This window comes from Crinia signifera, chromosome 8 (genome assembly GCF_055691185.1).
Source record: "Crinia signifera chromosome 8, ASM5569118v1, whole genome shotgun sequence".
Lineage (NCBI taxonomy): Eukaryota > Metazoa > Chordata > Amphibia > Anura > Myobatrachidae > Crinia > Crinia signifera.
The window spans coordinates 11,610,307-11,632,290 of NC_139224.1; the positions used below are offsets into that span (position 1 = coordinate 11,610,307).

At 46.9% G+C, this 21,984-nt stretch overlaps 1 protein-coding gene across 1 annotated transcript in view; it reads right to left on the reverse strand.

Annotated features, from left to right (window-relative positions):
• Positions 1–21,984, reverse strand: part of LOC146026917 (contactin-4-like) — a 133,440-nt gene that overhangs the window by 58,293 nt on the left and 53,163 nt on the right. Inside the window, exons 3-4 of the mRNA XM_083157963.1 lie at positions 9,504–9,630; positions 7,663–7,838 (exon numbers count right to left, since the gene is read on the reverse strand). Coding sequence (XP_083014089.1) covers positions 7,663–7,838; positions 9,504–9,630 — 303 coding nt within the window. The remainder of the gene's footprint in view (positions 1–7,662; positions 7,839–9,503; positions 9,631–21,984) is intronic.

Here is a 21,984-nt window from a genome sequence, read left to right on the forward strand (position 1 = left end):
CTACCGATAACCGAACAAAGCTATTCACAAGATTGATGGCCAGTGGCATTTGGGGCAGCAACCTGGCATTTTCTGGGAGTGCTCCACAGAATGCAGGCGCTGCCCGGCCGTTGGGAGGGACAGCCGCTTACGATCTCCCCACGGCCATCACAGCACCGAGTCGGTGGCTGCAAACAGGGGCAAATCCATTTGATGGTGGCCGAATGGATTTTGCACAGCACAAGCCGTGCCCAGGGATGGCGGGCTGTGTTTACCTGATCGATGGGCCCTGCGATCAAGTCTGAACAGGCCCATTTTGCTGAGCTACACTACCACCTATTATACCTAGTGTTTGCCCGATTTTTAAAGGGCAAAATGCGCCCTGTCCTCTGGCAGCGCCCCGCAAAAACAGCCTGCCTCCGACCCCTCTTGTGTGACCGGGGAAGTCCGGTGCCGCTGTTAAAGGCGAAGCCCGGCGCTTCCCCGGGAGTAGAGAGCCTTCGGAGGGGCCGGGCCCACCCCTTTTCTTGAAGGCGGCGGCCGGGTCTGCCCCTTTTCGTCAAGGCACGGCCCAGGTTCCTGGAAGGAACACTATATATACGCCTGTACAGGTAATTGCAGATTGGGGGGGGGGGGGGGGGGGGGCAGACACACATTTACTGACAATTTAATTTTTATAATTATTTTAAAATGCTGGAAAATGTTTGTTCTGCAAGGCCAACATCGATAAAGGTTGTTTTTTAAATTGATCAACTTTAACCAAAATCGACCTTTAGTAAAAATCGACTCCTGCAGCAGAGGTGCTGACTGACGATGGTTTATAAGACATATAGAAATGAATCGATGGCGAATGTTTTGCGTTACAGGCGGCTATATATCGGAGGGAGGCATTAGTGTGACATATGACGATTGCTCTGCGTTTAATGACCGGTGAGTCTGGCCTGTCAGATGGCGGCGTCTCAGCAGCGTACATAGGCCCTTATTCTGAATCGGACGGTACGGCCCGCGTGCGGCCGTACCGCCGATGTTTTTAGTCTGCACATGCGCAGAGGTCAATCTGCGCATGTGCAGCCCCATTCGCCGCAGACGTATTTCGTCCGCCGCAAAGGGGGCGTATAGGGGCGTGAGGGGCTTCATACCCTCATTTCCCTATGTATACGCCCCGCGTTTCATGGGCGTTCCCATGCAAACGCGGGGCGTATGCATGCTAATCAGGGTATGACGCCACTGATGGGGGCGGAAAGCTGACGTCGCCGGATGTCAGCTCTCAGCCCCCATACAAGCTATCACACGGACGATTGTCCGTGTGGTCTCAGCTTGCGGGAGCTGCTGTGGCGTGCGGCCCTGCCTTCGATGGTCGACGACCATCGAATGCAGGGGGCAGCTCCCACCATGGTGGAGGCGTACGCCCCACCATTTTTATGCGGATCGCCAGCCGTCCGTGTACGGACGGCCGTGGCGATCCGTCTCGTGGGCGGGGATTGGTTTGTGCGGCCGGAGCACCGTGTGCGGCTCCGGCCGCACCAACCAGAATAAGGGCCATAATGAGGTGCTGGAAACGCCAATAGGAATCAGTGATGGGGTAATGCCGCTTGGCGTGGGCACATAATTCTAATGACTGATCACTGTTATTACAAGAAGGGAATACAGATTACTGCGCCATGCGGGTTGAGCGGCGCACATCTGACCTTTACATTTATTTAGATGCATATTTAATAAGGAACATTGCAATGTCAGCCAGAAAATACAATACCCAGCGTCTCCCCGAGCAACGGCTGTGCCTGCCATATATACTGCACTCGCTCCTATGTGTATATACAGCAGCTGTCTCTGTGTCATATATACTGCACTCGCTCCTATATGTATATACAGCAGCTGAGTCTGTGTCATATATATACTGCACTCTCTCCTATATGTATATACAGCGGCTGTATCTGTGTCATATATATACTGCACTCTCTCCTATATGTATATACAGCAGCTGGCTCTGTGCCATATATATACTGCACTCTCTCCTATACAGTATGTATATACAGCAGCTGTGTCTGTGTCATATATATATATATATACTTCACTCTCTCCTATATGTATATATACAGCTGTGTCTGTGTCATATATATACTGCACTCTCTCCTATATGTATATACAGCGGCTGGGTCTGTGTCATATACTGTATATACTGTACTGCACTCTCTCCTATATGTATATACAGCAGCTGTGTCTGTGTCATATATATATATATATATATATACTTCACTCTCTCCTATATGTATATACAGTGGCTGTCTCTGTGTCATATATACTGTACTCTCTCCTATATGTATATACAGCAGCTGTCTCTGTGTCATGTATACTGCACTCTCTCCTATATGTATATACAGCGGCTGTCTCTGTGTCATATATACTGCACTCTCTCCTATACATATATACAGCAGCTGAGTCTGTGTCATATATATACTGCACTCTCTCCTATATGTATATACAGCAGCTGTCTCTGTGTCATGTATACTGCACTCTCTCCTATATGTATATACAGCAGCTGTGTCTGTGCCATATATATATATATACTGCACTCTCTCCTATATGTATATACAGCAGCTGTGTCTGTGCCATATATATATATATATATATATATATATATACTGCACTCTCTCCTATATGTATATACAGCAGCTGTGTCTGTGTCATATATATACTGCACTCTCTCCTATATGTATAAAAAGCAGCTGGCTCTGTGCCATATACAGTATATACTGCACTCTCTCCTATATGTATATACAGCAGCTGTCTCTGTGTCATGTATACTGCACTCTCTCCTATATGTATATACAGCAGCTGGCTCTGTGCCATATATATACTGCACTCTCTCCTATATGTATATACAGCAGCTGGGTCTGTGTCATATATATATATATATATATATATATATATATATATATATATACTGCACTCTCTCCTATATGTATATACAGCAGCTGTGTCTGTGTCATATATATTCTGCACTCTCTCCTATATGTATATACAGCAGCTGTGTCTGTGTCATATACACTGCACTCTCTCCTATATGTATATACAGCAGCTGAGTCTGTGTCATATATACTGCACTCTCTCCTATATGTATATACAGCAGCTGTGTCTGTGTCATATATATATACTGCACTCTCTCCTATATGTATATACAGCCAGGGCTGGTGCTAGGGTGTCCGGCGCCCTCCTGCAAACCATAAATTTTGCGCCCTTTCACATTGCCATTGCAACAAGCTGCAGCCCGATTGTGGAAGTGTATGCAACATGCGATCCTATGGAGGATCTCGGGTGCATGTACATGTATGCATACACCATCTCAGTGCTGTGTCCGCAAAATGTTGCAGGCACTAAAGGTGCCCATACACGCTGCGAGAATTGCACACGTTATGGGCTAGAACGCATCGCATGGCATGCATGCAATGTGTGTGCGATGCGATCTGAAAGCTGTACAAAAATTATGTGCAGCACATACATGCTATAGCACCGTATATGTCCACCTTTAGGCACATAACCCAGCCCATTATTTAAAAAGTGTCTAAATTAATATAAAAAAAAAATCTACAATTATTAAGAAAATTGTTATAAACATGTATAATAAAAGACTCCCTGTTCTTTTGCTGTTTAACTCTTGTGCAGTGCAGTCCCTCCTCTTCTATCTGCATAGGCAGGACGCTGAGGAGGAAGCCATTACACCCCTCTCGTGACTGAGGGGGAAAGGAGGGGAGAGAAGGAGGAGATGGAAGAAGAGGGGAGGAGATAGAGGGGGCGGAGTGTTGAGGACTGGCAGTGGCACTGGCACAGCACACTGAGAAGAGGGAAAGTAAGGGCGGTGCTGCTGCCTGTTCGTCATTTGTTTGACAGCTGACAGGCACAGGGACCAATGGGTAGGGGGGCGGATCCGGACATGACATGTCATCCAGGCATTCACAGACAGCGCTACATGCCTCAGCGCAAGTGTCCGTCAGGAAGAGGGGGCAGGTCGCAGGAGGAGAACAGTGTGTGCGCGGTGCAGGGAGCAGCTCTTTATACTGCCGCCCACCCGCTGTCAGACAGGCGGTGCGAGCGGCGTGCAGGAGGCAGTGACAGCGAGGGCTGAGGCAGCTTTAGCAGAGCAGGGAGGGAGACAGCGCCTTTTCAGCATGGCGCCTCCCTGCTTTGCAAGAGCTGCTGAGTGGGTAGCGCCGGCCCTGTATACAGCAGCTGTCTCTGTGTCATATATATACTGCACTCTCTCCTATATGTATATACAGCAGCTGTCTCTGTGTCATATATATGGTATCTCACTCTCTCCCTGTGTCCTGCACTCTCTCCCCCTCTCCCTCTCTCCCTGTGTCCTGCACTCTCTCACCCTCTCCCTGTGTCCTGCACTCTCTCACCCTCTCCCTGTGTCCTGCACTCTCTCACTTTCTCTCTGTGTCCTGCAGTCTCTTACCCTCTCCCTGTGTCCTGCTGTCTCTCCCCCTCTCCCTGTGTCCTGCAGTCTCTCCCCTCTCCCTGTGCCCTGCTGTCTCTCCCCCCTCTCCCTGTGTCCTGCAGTCTCTCCCCTCTCCCTGTGCCCTGCTGTCTCTCACCCTCTCCCTGTGGCCTGCTGTCTCTCCCCCTCTCCCTGTGTCCTGCAGTCTCTCCCCTCTCCCTGTGCCCTGCTGTCTCTCCCCCTCTCCCTGTGTCCTGCAGTCTATCCCCTCTCCCTGTGCCCTGCTGTCTCTCACCCTCTTCCTGTGATCTGCAGTCTCTCCCCTCTCCCTGTGCCCTGCTGTCTCTCCCCCTCTCCCTGTGTCCTGCAGTCTCTCCCCTCTCCCTGTGCCCTGCTGTCTCTCCCCCTCTCCCTGTGTCCTGCAGTCTCTCCCTGTGCCCTGCTGTCTCTCACCCTCTCCCTGTGCCCTGCTGTCTCTCCCCCTCTCCCTGTGCCCTGCTGTCTCTCACCCTCTCCCTGTGGCCTGCTGTCTCTCCACCTCTCCCTGTGTCCTGCAGTCTCTCCCCCTCTCCCTGTACCCTGCTGTCTCCACCCCTCTCCCTGTGGCTTACTGTCTCTCCCTCTCCCTGTGTCCTGCAGTCTCTCCCCTCTCCCTGTGCCCTGCTGTCTCTCCCCCTCTCCCTGTGTCCTGCAGTCTCTCCCCTCTCCCTGTGCCCTGCTGTCTCTCCCCCTCTCCCTGTGTCCTGCAGTCTCTCCCCTGTCCCCTGCTGTCTCTCCCCCTCTCCCTGTGTCCTGCTTTCTCTCACCCTCTCCCTGTGGCCTGCTGTCTCTCCCTCTCCCTGTGTCCTGCAGTCTCTCCCCTCTCCCTGTGTCCTGCAGTCTCTCCCCTCTCCCTGTGCCCTGCAGTCTCTCCCCCTCTCCCTGTGTCCTGCTGTCTCTCCCCTCTCCCTGTGTCCTGCACTCTCTCCCCCTCTCCCTGTGCCCTGCAGTCTCTCCCCCTCTCCCTGTGCCCTGCAGTCTCTCCCCCTCTCCCTGTGTCCTGCTGTCTCTCCCCCTCTCCCTGTGCCCTGCTGTCTCTCCCCCTCTCCCTGTGTCCTGCAGTCTCTCCCCTCTCCCTGTGTCCTGCACTCTCTCCCCCTCTCCCTGTGCCCTGCAGTCTCTCACCCTCTCCCTGTGTCCTGCACTCTCTCCCCCTCTCCATGTGCCCTGCAGTCTCTCACCCTCTCCCTGTGCCCTGTAGTCTCTCACCCTCTCCCTGTGCCCTGCAGTCTCTCCCCCTCTCCCTGTGCCCTGCAGTCTCTCACCCTCTCCCTGTGCCCTGCAGTCTCTCACCCTTTCCCTGTGTCCTGCACTCTCTCCCCCTCTCCCTGTGTCCTGCAGTCTCTCACCCTCTCCCTGTGCCCTGCAGTCTCTCCCCCTCTACCTGTGCCCTGCAGTCTCTCCCTCTCTCCCTGTGCCCTCCACTCTCTCCCCCTCTCCCTGTGTCCTGCAGTCTCTCCCCTCTCCCTGTGGCCTGCTGTCTCTCCCCCTCTCCCTGTGCCCTGCAGTCTCTCCCCCTCTCCCTGTGTCCTGCAGTCTCTCCCCCTCTCCCTGTGTCCTGCAGTCTCTCCCCCACTCCCTGTGCCCTGCAGTCTCTCCCCCTCTCCCTGTGCCCTGCAGTCTCTACCCCTCTCCCTGTGCCCTGCAGTCTCTCCCCCTCTCCCTGTGTCCTGCTGTCTCTCCCCCTCTCCCTGTGCCCTGCAGTCTCTCCCCTCTCCCTGTGCCCTGCAGTCTCTCCCCTCTCCCTGTGTCTTGCTGTCTCTCATCCTCTCCCTGTGCCCTGCAGTCTCTCCCCCCCTCCCTGTGCCCTTCTGTCTCTCCCCCTCTCCCTGTGCCCTTCTGTCTCTCCCCCTCTCCCTGTGCCCTTCTGTCTCTCCCTCTCCCTGTGTCTTGCTGTCTCTCATCCTCTCTCTGTGCCCTGCAGTCTCTCCCCCCCTCCCTGTGCCCTGCAGTCTCTCACCCTCTCCCTGTGCCCTTCTGTCTCTCCCTCTCCCTGTGTCCTGCAGTCTCTCCCCCTCTCACTGTGCCCTGCAGTCTCTCCCCCTCTCCCTGTGCCCTGTAGTCTCTCCCCCTCTCACTGTGCCCTGCTGTCTCTCCCCCTCTCCCTGTGCCCTGCAGTCTCTCCCCCTCTCCCTGTGCCCTGCAGTCTCTCACCCTCTCCCTGTGCCCTGCTGTGTGGCACGTGTCTCCCTGTGGCGTGATGTCACCACTGAGAGAGGGGAATGTGCAGGAACTGAGTCACTCACAGAAGACGCCATTGTGTGGCTGCGGGCGAGGAGAGCGGCCGCTCCGTCCTTATCGTTTTATTTGTTGATGTTAAATTATGCTGTAATGTAATGTGATTGTCACTGTTACAAATGTTTCCTAATTAATTGACCTGAACACAATAACATGCTGATTATTTAATTAGCACCAGTCCAATGGGGGTGCAGGATTAAACGAGAGGGGGGTCAGGAAGTAATTGTAGTCTTCTCGTACAAGTCTCCTAGCAACTCCTGTTCCCAGATTCCGTGCTCTGCAAGTAACAGGGAAGGGGGGGGGGGGGGAGGGGGGATATACAGAGACGGACTTTTATACATAATAGGGGGATCAGACTCTTCTGCTTTTCCCACTTACTTTCCAATTGTAATAACCTGAGTGGAATCAGAAAATGTTGGGGTTTATGTACTAATAATTGGAGAGAGATAATGTACCAGCCAATCATCATCTAACTGTCACTTTTCAAGACCCAGCCTGTAATATGACCGTTAGGAAATTATTCTGTTATCTGTTACACCCTGTGTTATAAGGCATCTTACAGCATCACCGCCCTTACAGGAAAGACAACTTCCATACACTTACTGATCTCCCCTTGTTTACAGCATGGTCCTTGGTACAAAAGGCAGCATAAATATTAACTAATACCAGAGAAATAACCATTGGCGTATCCAGTGGTGGGGGGCTGAAGCACAGTTCAAAATTCAAATAGGGGAGCCACACCCACTGCCAGAGAGTCAGTCTGGAATTGTAGTTGGAGAGCCACAACCCCTCTGGAGCTTCCACCTGACATAACCCATAATAGCATTGACAGCCCCCATAAAATAATCGCCGCAACAGAAAAACAATCTGGGAAAGCAGACACTAAATATTGTTATATTACGGGGAGAGTAATGCCAACACAGCTGACATACACTGTACAGACACCTCTGGAGTAAGGGACTCACATGCGAACTGCAGGGTAGCCTCCCGGCTCAGGATGGTCCCCACGGAGTTGGTGGACTCACACTGGAAGGTGCCAACATCCCGGACCCGATCCGGGGTACTGATCACTAAGCTTCTGTCCAGCACTCTGTACCGATAATCCTGGGCTTCGTCCAGTAGGGTCCCATTCACTCTCCACCTGCGGGATGGCAGAGGGCGAGCATCAGCAGCAGTCCCATCAAAACGTAGTACTAGAGTCAGAATTATACATAGGGTGGTACTTGGGGCTTTTGGCACTTGTTAAATATCTGTTTTAATTACTGTCACTTGGAGCTTCCATCCATCCCTAATACCTATACAACATTCATGTTCTTTGTAATTCAGTCACACAGTCCTTTATTATATATCAATATTCTGACATACTCAGGATTCAAACCCATTGTCTGTGGCAGTGCAGTCAGACACTCTATTCATGAGCTATCTGCCCTGGGTAGAATATCAGAGAAGTCTAAATATTTGAAGCTCACATTGTACTTCATGAAACCAACGACCAGCATTGCAGCTGAGCAGATCTATGTAGTGTGCGGCTGAACAGGATTAGGGGGGTTATTCTGGTTCACTCGCAAAGGCAAATTCTCTCTCTAATGGACAAAACCATGTGCGCTGCAGGGGGCAGATGTAACGTGCAGAGAGAGTGGTGTTTGCTTTATTTTTACACTGCAATATAGATATCAGTTTGAAGTACAGCCAGTATTTACCCTGCACAGAAACAAAATAACTCACCCAATCCTAACTCTCTCTCTGCACATGTTACATCTGCCCCACCTGCAGTGCAGCATGGTTTTGTCCATTAGAGAATGAATTTGCCTTTGCGAGTGAACCAGAACAACCCCATAGATGTGTGCCTAGTCACCACATGGATCTGCTCAATTTCAAGTAACTTCATATAGTTAATCAGTATGGTGTATAACTGTAATGCAACAGGTTATGAGTTTGAATCCTGAGCATGGCAGTATAATTAAATGTGTTATGTAATAAACAGTACTTTAAATAACAAATCGTTGTACGTGAAGTGCATGACTGTGCCAGTGTTCTACAATGTGTTATATTAGTGTTCCTCTCCATTCTTTTGGGCAAATTCACAACCTACCCATGTGGGTTAATTTTGCCTTCTCTGGACGAAAACCATTAGACCTGTACAAAGAACGACTCGTCACTATGCCACCGTTCGCTATATACCTACAGCTGCTTTCTATGTATATCTGCGAGCTACATGTGTATATTATATATGAGTGTATACACTATGTAGAAGAAGAGGGAAATAAATGCTGCTCGGGTAATGGCTGTAAATGATGTGTCTCTGTGTAAATCGCCGACCTATTACACACATCGTTGGTATCATAAATTAATGCTTATAGAACTGTCCATATTTTCCCTTCCTACCTACACTGGGGAAACCAATAGGTCAGCCCAAAAAGGTTGACATGCAAAAAGTCAACAAGGTCAAAGGGTGAACGATTGACAGTTAAAAGGTCGACAGGGTCAAAATATTTACATGAAAACAGTAGACACTTGAAACGGTCGACATGCGTTTTTCATATTTTTAGGGTGTTGAAGACCGTTAAAAAAAAAAACAGATGAAAAAACGCACGTTGACCTTTCTCATGTCAGCACTTGGCGCTGCATGCATTACACGTCCACCTTTTGGGGTAGACCTATTGACTATGTACACACTGTAGCTCTATCAACCGGAACCATAACTGGACCCCTAGCGAACTCGGTACATCTGATGGAAGTGGACCTGGGGTGACATTGGGCTTGCATGCCTCTAGACGTGCCCCCACATTATACCATCACCACCTACCGTGTCACAGGCTTGGGGTGACCCTGTACCTCGCAGACCAGCCGCAACGTCCGATCCTCTGAATCTAGGGGAAAGACCAGATTTGCCGGCTCCTGCGTGAAGACCGGACCCTGCAAGGCGAGTTCATCTGTGGAGACAAGGGAGACATTGTTATTCCCCAATAGATGCTCATAGGTAACGCAAGATTCAGCAGTGACAAGAGGCCAAGACGCAATCATTAAACACCGGTACTCCCACACATTGGGACTGACTCAGAGACTGATTCGGTTTATATACTGTATTCTTTAGCAACTGCCTGGTGTTTTGTCCGCCGCGCATGCATCTGTGCGGCACTGCGCCCGTGCAGCTATGGTCTTGCGTTATAGGTCGCAGTGTGGATCTAGATGCAGTGACCGATTGGTGGAGGTAATGGGGAGTGGCGGGTATACCGCCAGAGTTAGAAAAAAAAGGGGAAGAAACCAGCGATATACTTTGTTAAAAAATTAAGAATTGGATGATCTTTACAATGTATTTAATAATTAAATCAATTTAGCATAACACAATATAAAATACTAAACTAAAAACATGGTCTAGTAACAAAACAACTTTGATAACGCTGCCCAGCGCAGAGAAACGCGTCAGCCAGTGCTTGCCCACTTTCCACCACTACAACTTGGGATTGCAGTCCGGACCAGCCCAACAGGACCCAGCTTTCAGTGTGAACCCGCATTCCAACATTGGGGTACCACCTACTCTTCCAAATTATTGCTCAGCAGGCACCACTCCAATTGGTCAATCGGGATTCATCTACCAACGGTTCTCCTAACATCTATATAGTGGACTTTCGGTAATTTGCGCCACACTTTGGGCCCAGCCACTTGGACCTATGGACAGTAACATCAGTCTCTTCCGTATATTCAGCCAGGAGTGGTAACTATTGTTCCTTCTACAGTTAACTGTTGGGCCTACTAGGAACGGACTCTCCAAATATTGCTGCTATAGTATGGAAGTGTTTTTTTTTGTCACTAGACCATGTTTTTAATTTAGTATTTTATATTGTTATACTAAATTTATTTAATTATTAAATACATTGTAAAGATCATCCAATTCTCAATTTAAAAAAAAGGATAGCGCTGCTTTCTTCCCCTTTTTCCCCTTGTTTAACATATACAGGTGTAACTAACCTGTTTTTTAGCAGCGGCTGAGAGGCCACTCACACCAAGTGCCCCCTTAGTCCCAACCCGTACTTAGGTTGGCTCTACATTTCCCCCTCTTTTGTGCCATAACGTCAGAGATGGCTGCGTCTCTTGCGTCTCAGTTGCGCCAAAATTCCTGGAAGGTCCGATGCTTTTTGAGACGGGAGCGGTGAATGGGAGAAGCCGCCTGTGGTGTTCTCTTTACGAAAGACGGCTCCTGCGACATTTGCACCACGTTTCAGATCCGCTGCAGCTGAAGACTCAGCACAGACTGATATCCCTCCACCTCTGGTTCCGGCCCACCAATAATAAGTCTTTATGTACAACACAGTAGCGGTCCTGTTCTATGTCCGTGTCACCAGAATAAACTAGACAAATGTATTGACTTAGGCCTTGGCCCATGGGATACATACATTGTACATTCAAACACATTCAACCCACTTTGTTTGAACCAACTGGACTCTCAGGAGAGGAGACCAACCCTTCTGAGATCCCACCTACTTTCTCAGTGACGTGGGCTTGGGCCCACTCATGGATGTCCTACTTGGATTACATCTACCAGGCCTACGTCAAAGCTGGTTGATGTATTTTTTACTAATGATAGGAAACCACTGATCCATTGATGGTTGGCACCATGTGAACCCCCCATCGATACAGAAACCAATGGCATTGGTTGTAACCGTCAAGAGCCAGGGTTCTTCCAGAGCGCACTCATATATGATTGGAGATTATGATCAGTGTGTTTCTGGACTGTGGGCCTTATTCTAGTTCCCTCTTTCTGACAAAATCCTTCTTAGATGGACAAAACCATGTGCACTGCAGGGGGGCAGATGTAACAGGTGCGGATAGAATTAGATTTGGGTGAGTTATTTTGTTTCTGTGCAGGGTAAATACTGACTGCTTTATTTTTACACTGCAATATAGATCTCACTTTGAAGTAAAACCCCACCCAAATCTAATTCTCTCTGCACAAGTAACATCTTCCCCACCTGCAGTGCACATGGTTTTGTCCATCTGAGAAGGAATTTGTCAGAAAGCGTGAACTAGAATAAGGCCCTGTGAGAGGAATCTGGAGTGCCAGACGGAAACTCACAGAAATGTGGAGAGAACAAGCAAACTCCACAGATAAAACCTGAACACGTGAAGAAAAAAACTTTTTGCGTCAACAAATGTCATGACATTTGTACCTGTCAACCAAATGCATGGTATTCAAATGATGTCGACCAATTGACTCTCTGCCTAGATTTGTTATCCCGGTACCACAGAGACCAGACTGTCCCTGCCGAATGCCCAATGGGCAACAGGGAAACGCGCCAGGGAACATTCTAACAGTAAGAAAGTGACTGCAGCGCGTTTCCCTTTAATGCTCCATAATTATATACGAGAACAGTTTCCCGTTTCATGGACAATGGCGTAAGTGTAACTTGTCTGTTTTATTACTGCTTAGCATAAGGGGTCAGGCGCAGGACCCTGGGGTGCCATTTACGCTCCAGGCTCCATGAATAAGTAATAGATGAAAGTGTTTCAGGTAAATAGTTAGAGAATATGAGAGGGCAGGGCACACAGATTTTCAGTAAGTGGTTTCCGCATTTTCGGCTGTTATCATCACCATTTGAAGCTGTCCCTTTCCGCTGGCCTGACCTTTATCTTGACGAGGCCACGGCAGCTGGAACGTGGCGCAGGAGATGCTGAATATCACAATATATATATGCAGAGAGCTCGCTAACAAGGCCGGATGTCTCTGCTGTAACACGGACACTGCCAGCACACCAGGCACATTGCTACTACTGTCACTGACCCGTATAGTACAGGGGGGGGGGCCTCATTCACATGGCGCCAGCTCTGTGCTCCACCGCTAAAGCTGTAACAGGACATATGTACATCTCTGCTGTGGTGTCCGTATAGTGCTGTACATTAGTCTGTCCAGGGACCAGCACGTGACTCTGCTACATTACATACATGTGGTGACTGCTACAGTACATACATGTGGTGACTGCTACATTACATACATGTGGTGACTGCTACATTACATACATGTGGTGACTGCTACATTACATACATGTGGTGACTCTGCTACATTACATACATGTGACCCTACTACATTACATGCATGTGGTGACTCTGCTACATTACATACACGTGGTGACTCTGCTACATTACATACATGTGGTGACTCTGCTACATTACATACATGTGGTGACTCTGCTGCATTACATACATGTAGTGACTGCTACATTACATACATGTGGTGACTGCTGCATTACATACATGTGGTGACTGCTACATTACATACATGTGGTGACTGCTACATTACATGCATGTGGTGACTCTGCTACATCACATACATGCGGTGACTGCTATATTACATACTAGCGGGGACGGCTTCATTACATACATACGGTAACTGCTACATTACATACATGTGGTGACTCTACTACATTACATACAATCGGGGAGGGCTTCATTACATACATACGGTAACTGCTACATTACATACATGTGGTGATAGCTACATTACATACATGTGGTGACTCTGCTACATTACATACATGCGGTGACTGCTAAATTACATACATGTGTTGACTGCTACATTACCTACATGTGGTGACTGCTACATTACATACAAGTGGTGACTGCTACATTACATACATGTGGTGACTGCTACATTACATACATGTGGTGACTGCTACATTACATACATGTGGTGACTCTGCTACATTTCATACATATGGTGACTCTGCTACATTACATACATGTGGTGACTGCTACATTACATACACGTGTTGACTGCTACACATTACATACTTGTGGTGACTGCTACATTACATACATGTGGTGACTGCTAGATTACATACATATGGCGACTCTGGTACATTACATATATGTAGTGATTCTTCTAGATTATATACATGTGGTGACTCTGCTACATTACATACATGCAGGGAGTCTGCTTTATTACATGCATGCGGTGACTCTGCTATATTACATACATGTGGTGACTCTGCTACATTACATACATGCAGGGAGTCTGCTTTATTACATGCATGCGGTGACTCTTCTATATTACATACATGTGGTGACTCTGCTATATGACATACATGTGGTGACTCTACTACATTACATACAAAAGGGGACAGCTTCATTACATACATACGGTAACTGCTACATTACATACATGTGGTGACTGCTACATTACATACATGTGGTGACTCTGCTACATTACATACATGTGGTGACTGCTACATTACATACATGCAGTGACTGTGCTATAATACATACATGTGGTGACTCTGCTATATTACATACATGAAGTGACTCTACAACATTACATACATGTGGTAACTGATTCATTAAATACGTGTTGTGACTCTGCTACATTACATACATGCAGTAACACTACTATATTACATACATGTCGTGACTCTACTACATTACATACAAGGGGTGACGGCTTCATTACATACAAACGGTAACTGCTACATTACATACATGTGGTGACTGCTACATACAGTAACATACCTGCGGGGACTGCTTCATTACATAAATATGGTGACTCTCCTACACTACACACATGCAGTGATTCTGCTACATTACATACATGTGGTGACTGCTACATTACATACATGTGGTGACTGCTACATTACATACATGTGGTGACTGCTACATTACATATTTGTAGGGATTCTGCTATATTATATACATGTGGTGACTCTGGTATACTACATACATGTGGTGACTCTGCTATACTACATACATGTGGTAACTAATTCATTACATACATATGGTGACTCTGCTACATTACATACATGCAGTGACTCTGCTATATTACATACATGTGGTGACTCTACTACATTATACACATGTGATGACTCTGCTACAACATATGCAATCGGTGACACTGCTACATTTTATACACTTGGTGACTCTGCTACTACATAAGGTGTAATGGTTAGCATTACTGCCTCACAGCGCTGAGGTCATGGGTTCTATCCCCACCATGTGTTATATATACGGGGCAGTACGGATGGTGTACTGGTTAGCATTACTGCCTCACAGCGCTGAGGTCATGGGTTCTATCCCCACCATGTGTTATATATGGGGCAGTACGGACGGTGTAATGGTTACATTACTGCCTCACAGTGCTGAGGTCATGGGTTCTATCCCCACCATGTGTTATATATACGGGGCAGTACAGATGGTGTAATGTTTACATTACTGCCTCACAGCACTGAGGTCATGGGTTCTATCCCCACCATGTGTTATATATACGGGGCAGTACGGACGGTGTAATGTTTACATTACTGCCTCACAGCACTGAGGTCATGGGTTCTATTCCCACCATGTGTTATATATACGGGGCAGTACGGATGGTGTAATGGTTACATTACTGCCTCACAGCACTGAGGTCATGGGTTCTATTCCCACCATGTGTTATATATACGGGGCAGTACGGATGGTGTAATGGTTACATTACTGCCTCACAGCGCTGAGGTCATGGGTTCTATCCCGACCATGTGTTATATATACGGGGCAGTACGGACGGTGTAATGGTTAGCATTACTGCCTCACAGCGCTGAGGTCATGGGTTCTATCCCCACCATGTGTTATATATACGGGGCAGTACGGATGGTGTAATGGTTACATTACTGCCTCACAGCGCTGAGGTCATGGGTTCTATTCCCACCATGTGTTATATATACGGGCCAGTACGGACGGTGTAATGGTTACATTACTGCCTCACAGCGCTGAGGTCATGGGTTCTATAACCACCATGTGTTATATAAACGGGGCAGTACGGACGGTGTAATGGTTAGCATTACTGCCTCACAGCACTGAGGTCATGGGTTCTTCTATCCCCACCATGTGTTATATACGGGGCAGTACGGACGGTGTAATGGTTACATTACTGCCTCACAGCACTGAGGTCATGGGTTCTATCCCCACCATGTGTTATATATACGGGGCAGTACGGACGGTGTAATGGTTAGCATTACTGCCTCACAGCGCTGAGGTCATGGGTTCTATCCCCACCATGTGTTATATATACGGGGCAGTACGGACGGTGTAATGGTTAGCATTACTGCCTCACAGCGCTGAGGTCATGGGTTCTATCCCCACCATGTGTTATATATACGGGCAGTACGGATGGTGTAATAGTTACATTACTGCCTCACAGCGCTGAGGTCATGGATTTGATTCCCACCATGGCCCTAACTGTGTGGAGTTTGTATATTTTCTCCCCGTGCTTGCGTGAGTTACAAATATACTGGCAGGTTAATTGGCTCCCAACAAAATTAACCCTAGAATGTCTGTGTGTGCGTGTACATGTGGTAGGGAATATAGATTGTAAGCTCCACTGGGGCAGGGACTGATGGGAATGTTCAACTATTCTTTGTACAGCGCTGCAGAATATGTGTGCGCTATATAAATAACTGGTAATAAATAAATTATATACAATCAGTGACTCTGCTACATTATATACAACCAGTGACTCTGCTACATTATATACAATCAGTGACTCTGCTACATTATATACAATCCGTGACTCTGCTACATTATACACCATCAGTGACTCTGCTACATTATATACAATCCGTGACTCCGCTGCATTATATACAATCAGTGACTCCGCTACATTATATACAATCAGTGACTCCGCTACATTATATACAATCAGTGACTCTGCTACATTATATACAATCAGTGACTCTGCTACATTATAAACAATCAGTGACTGCTACAATATATACAATCAGTGACTGCTACATTATATACCATCAGTGACTGCTACATTATATACAATCAGTGACTCTGCTACATTATATACAATCCGTGACTCCGCTACATTATATACAATCAGTGACTCCGCTACATTATATACAATCAGTGATTCTGCTACATTATATACAATCAGTGACTCTGCTACATTATATACAATCAGTGACTCTGCTACATTATATCCAATCAGTGACTCTGGTACATTATATACAATCAGTGACTCTGCTACATTATATACAATCCGTGACTCCGCTACATTATATCCAATCAGTGACTCCGCTACATTATATCCAATCAGTGACTCTGCTACATTATATACAATCAGTGACTCTGCTACATTATATACAAACAGTGACTCTGCTACATTATACACAATCAGTGACTCTGCTACATTATATCCAATCAGTGACTCTGCTACATTATATACAATCCGTGACTCTGCTACATTATACACAATCAGTGACTCTGCTACATTATATACAATCAGTGACTCTGCTACATTATATACAATCCGTGACTCTGCTACATTATACACAATCAGTGACTCTGCTGCATTATATACAATCAGTGACTCTGCTACATTATATACAATCAGTGACTCCGCTACACTATATACAATCCGTGACTGCTACATTATATACAATCAGTGACTCTGCTACATTATATACAATCAGTGACTCTGCTACATTATATACAATCAGTGACTCCGCTGCATTATATACAATCAGTGACTCTGCTGCATTATATACAATCAGTGACTCTGCTGCCTTATATACAATCAGTGACTCTGCTGCATTATATACAATCAGTGACTCTGCTGCATTATATACAATCAGTGACTCTGCTGCATTATATACAATCAGTGACTCTGCTACATTATATACAATCCGTGACTCTGCTACATTATACACAATCAGTGACTCTGCTACATTATATACAATCAGTGACTCTGCTACATTATATACAATCCGTGACTCTGCTACATTATACACAATCAGTGACTCTGCTACATTATATACAATCAGTGACTCTGCTACATTATATACAATCAGTGACTCTGCTACATTATATACAATCAGTGACTCCGCTACATTATATACAATCAGTGACTCCGCTACACTATATACAATCCGTGACTGCTACATTATATACAATCAGTGACTCCGCTACATTATATACAATCAGTGACTCTGCTACATTATATACAATCAGTGACTCTGCTAAATTATATACAATCAGTGACTCTGCTACATTATATACAATCAGTGACTCTGCTACATTATATACAATCAATGACTCTGCTACATTATATACAATCAGTGACTCTGCTATACAGCTTGCTCTCGTTGAGGCTCTGCTACACATCATGTTCTGGTTCAGGCTCTGCTACATCATATGGTCTGGGTGAGGCTCTGCTACACATCATTCTCTGGCTGAGGCTCTGCTACATCATATGGTCTGGGTGAGGCTCTACTACATCATATGGTCTGGCTGAGGCTCTGCTACATCATATGGTCTGGCTGAGACTCTGCTACATCACATGGTCTGGGTGAGTCTCTGCTACATCATAGGGTCTGGCTGAGGCTCTGCTACATCATAGGGTCTGGCTGAGTCTCTGCTACATCATATGGTCTGGCTGAGGCTCTGCTACATCATATGGTCTGGCTGAGGCACTGCTACATCATATGGTCTGGCTGAGGCTCTGCTACATCATATGGTCTGGCTGAGACTCTACTACATCACAAGGTCTGGCTGAGGCTCTGCTACATCATATGGTCTGGGTGAGGCTCTACTACATCACATGGTCTGGCTGAGGCTCTGCTACATCACATGGTCTGGCTGAGGCTCTGCTACATCACATGGTGTGGCTGAGGCTCTGCTATACTGCATGCTCCTAGTGATGTGCTGGAGGAAGACTTTCTCCCAAAGGCTGATGCAACACTTGACAGAAGTGTCACCTGTGCGGCTGCTGCTCCCCCTCCTCTCTGGAGGAATAAATACTGTGTAATTGTACCTCTGGGGCCGTGATACCTGTTCCCCTCAGGACATGTTGTTTTGATGTGGAAACAGCATGAGCAAGACTGGGAAAGAAGCTCTGCAACAGTATCACAGCCCAGGCCGCTCACCTCACACCCTCACAGGGGAGGAGGGGGTGACACGGGCACAGATGGCAGCAGAGGAAGGCAGGGGCACATGGGGCAAGACTGGGAAAGAAGCTCTGCAACAATATCACAGCCCAGGCCGCTCACACCATCATACGTGGGGAGGAGGGGGTGACACGGGCACAGATGGCAGCAGAGGAAGGCAGGGGCACATGGGGCAAGACTAGGGACGGAAGTATAAAGAAAAATATGTCAGAACAATAGAAGGAAGCAAGGGAAGGATGAATATTAAAGGCAGCAGGTATGGAAGAACAGAGCAAGGAATAATAGGAGAATGGAGGGAGGGATGACAGGAGAATGGAGGGTGGAATGACAGAAGAATGGAGGTTGGAATGGCAGAAGAACAGAGTGAGGAATGACAGAAGAATGGAGGGTGGAATGGCAGAAGAACAGAGTGAGGAATGACAGGAGAATGGAGGGAGGAATGACAGGAGAATGGAGGGAGGAATGGAGGGAGGAATGACAGGAGAATGGAGGGAGAAATGACAGGAGAATGGAGGGAGGAATGACAGGAGTACAGAGTGAGGAATGACAGGAGAATGGAGGGAGGAATGACAGGAGAATGGAGGGTGGAATGACAGGAGAATGGAGGGTGGAATGACAGGAGAATGGAGGGCGGAATGAAAGGAGAATGGAGGGAGGAATGAAAGGAGAATGGTGGGAGGAATGACAGGAGAATGGAGGGAGGAATGACAGGAGAATGGAGGGAGGAATGACAGGAGAATGGAGGGAGTAATGACAGGAGAACGGAGGGAGGAATGACAGGAGTACAGAGTAAGGAATGACAGGAGAACGGAGGGTGGAATGACAGGAGAACGGAGGGAGGAATGACAGAAGGACGGAGGTAGAAATGACAGGAGAATGGGAGAAGGAATGACAGGAGAAAGGAATGACAGAAGGAGGGAGGGAGAAATGACAGGAGAATGGAGGGAGGAATGACAGAAGAACAAAGGGTCAATGTATTAAGCTTCAAAAAGTGATAAGGTGGAGAGAGATAACGTATAGGCCCAGGCCACACTACGCCAGGAATATGCCCAATTTCACATCCACATGCAGAGCATGGGGGCCACCAAGCAGGGTGCACAGTGTATTACGGGCACAGGGTCACCATGGCGGCTGTATTACCCGATATTCTGCGTCCCTCTGTCACCGAGCAGCAGATGACACAATGACAAGTCATCTACCAGGGGAATGAAGTCTCAGAACACGGCAAGTGCAGTAAATCAAAGTCTTGGTAATTTAAATCTTATTTTAAGGGCTAATATAAATTCAACCTAGCAAATTAAAACTGGAATAATTAATTTGATATGCAAATTAGATTATCTGGTATATAAGTCTAATTACGAGCCAATTTTCTCTCACAGCATGAAAAAAACAACATGTCACTATATATGCAGCACCTGTACGTGCGCAGTGTAAGGTGCAGGGACACCGGCGCGCAAGGCAGGACGCAAAGAACCATGCGCAGTGTAAGGTGCAGAGACACCCGGCGTGCAAGGCAGGATGCAAAGATACATGCGGAGTGTAAGGTGCAGAGACACCGGCGCAGATAGACAGTTGCTACTCGCACAGGACCCTCATAAATATTGAGGATAATAGGTGGACCCCCAGGTAATGTATACAGTAAGTATTTTTGGATAAGTATAAGGGGTGTGCTACCACTGGACACAAAGTATGCACATTCTGACAGGAAGAAAAAGAATGTCCTGGTGTGGTGCACCTTATAAAGACTTCAAACTAGTAAAAATTAACTTTTATTAACAATTTTTAAGAAAGCGAAATATAAAAAAACACAAACAAGACATAAATGTGTTTAAAAAACGGTGACTCTCAGACTCCACACGGTTATTTGACTGTGTATCAGTGTAAAGATTTGTTTCTATACAGGTATTATTAGCCGACACTCTTAACCATAATAGGTTTATATTTTTATCCTGGTGTCTTATTGGCTGAATACCCCTATGCGCAAGTACACAGACCTGACAAAGATGTGGTTAATTGTGTAGTGAACACCTTGTGTATGTATATACACCGTATCAGCAGACAAATATTATACCCAAGAGTAATATTATAATAATCGTCTTGGAGTCTGCCAAGGAGCTTGTCAATTTTTGCATGTGCGAGAATCTTTGTTAAATAGAGTTGACCCTGATGTCGACCATTATCACTGGTTTCTTACCAGATTGGCGTATTACTGGCTATTATTATTACCAGGGTCAGGTATCACAGTGTCAATCATTAAGAGTCTACACATTCATACACTTTAGATGACACAACAGAGTCAACACAAATGTCAACCCAATGAGTCGACAGATGCTGGTATATGTAGTATATTCAGCTGAGTGAAGTAGCTCTTATTTTAGATGCTGCAACTACACCTTACATACATATGCTGAATTTGCAGCTGCTAATTGCTGCTGTTAATTTTAATTGCAAGGTAGTCACTTGGTTTGTGTCGACTGTTGTGTCAATCGCTGTTAGGTGTATATTTCCGGCGTTTGGCTCACTAAAATGCTTATAGAGTGTCTCTATGTAGCGATGCACACTCTAATTTATAATTATCCCTCAGATGTCCACTAATTAAACATATTTATTATAAGCAGGAGGGTAAGTGCATGAACCGCTAAGGAATAGCCGTCACTGAGTACATAGTATCCTTTGTGATAGAATGGATACATGCGGCAATTTAGCAGTAAAAGACCCTTCTCTGCGTACTTAGTGTTCACACAATCCCAGACAATGCTGGATGGTGTTTTAAATAGGGACCAGAGGGTTTGAGAAATATCGCTAAGTGGAAGCGATATGCTCAGGGGTACCCCTTCCGAGGGTCAATTATAGTAAGCAAACAGGTATCGCCGTTAGTATGCACCACACTGAGTCAGGTATAGCACCTTATCGCATAATAGGGGTTCCTGTGAATAAAGAATACAGATCAAAATGCATCCTAGTCGGTGTGAGAGTCAGGGAGCGTCACCGCTAGCCGGCGCACGCTTCGCAATAGCTTTTTCAAGGCCAACCCGACTGGCCATACTGAGGCTGTTAATATACCATCCCCTATGCTGAGCGTCATTGATCTAGTTTGATTGATGTCTGCCCCATCCAATCCTCCGTTCGCTCCATGTCTGGTGCGGCGTTGGATTGGTTAGTGGGCGTGACTGATTCATAGGCATTCTCCTCCTTGGATGAAAGTCTTCCGCCCCTGACTGCTGGGCGCGTCCGTCCCGTCCAATCATAGCCGTGCAGGCACGGCACCGCTGTACTGATTGGACACCGCGAGTCCAGCAGGGAGAAGCGTATGTTTACATGGAAATATGTCATTCTGGCAGAGTTGTCACTAAGCGAGATGCGATACTTACCTAAGATTGA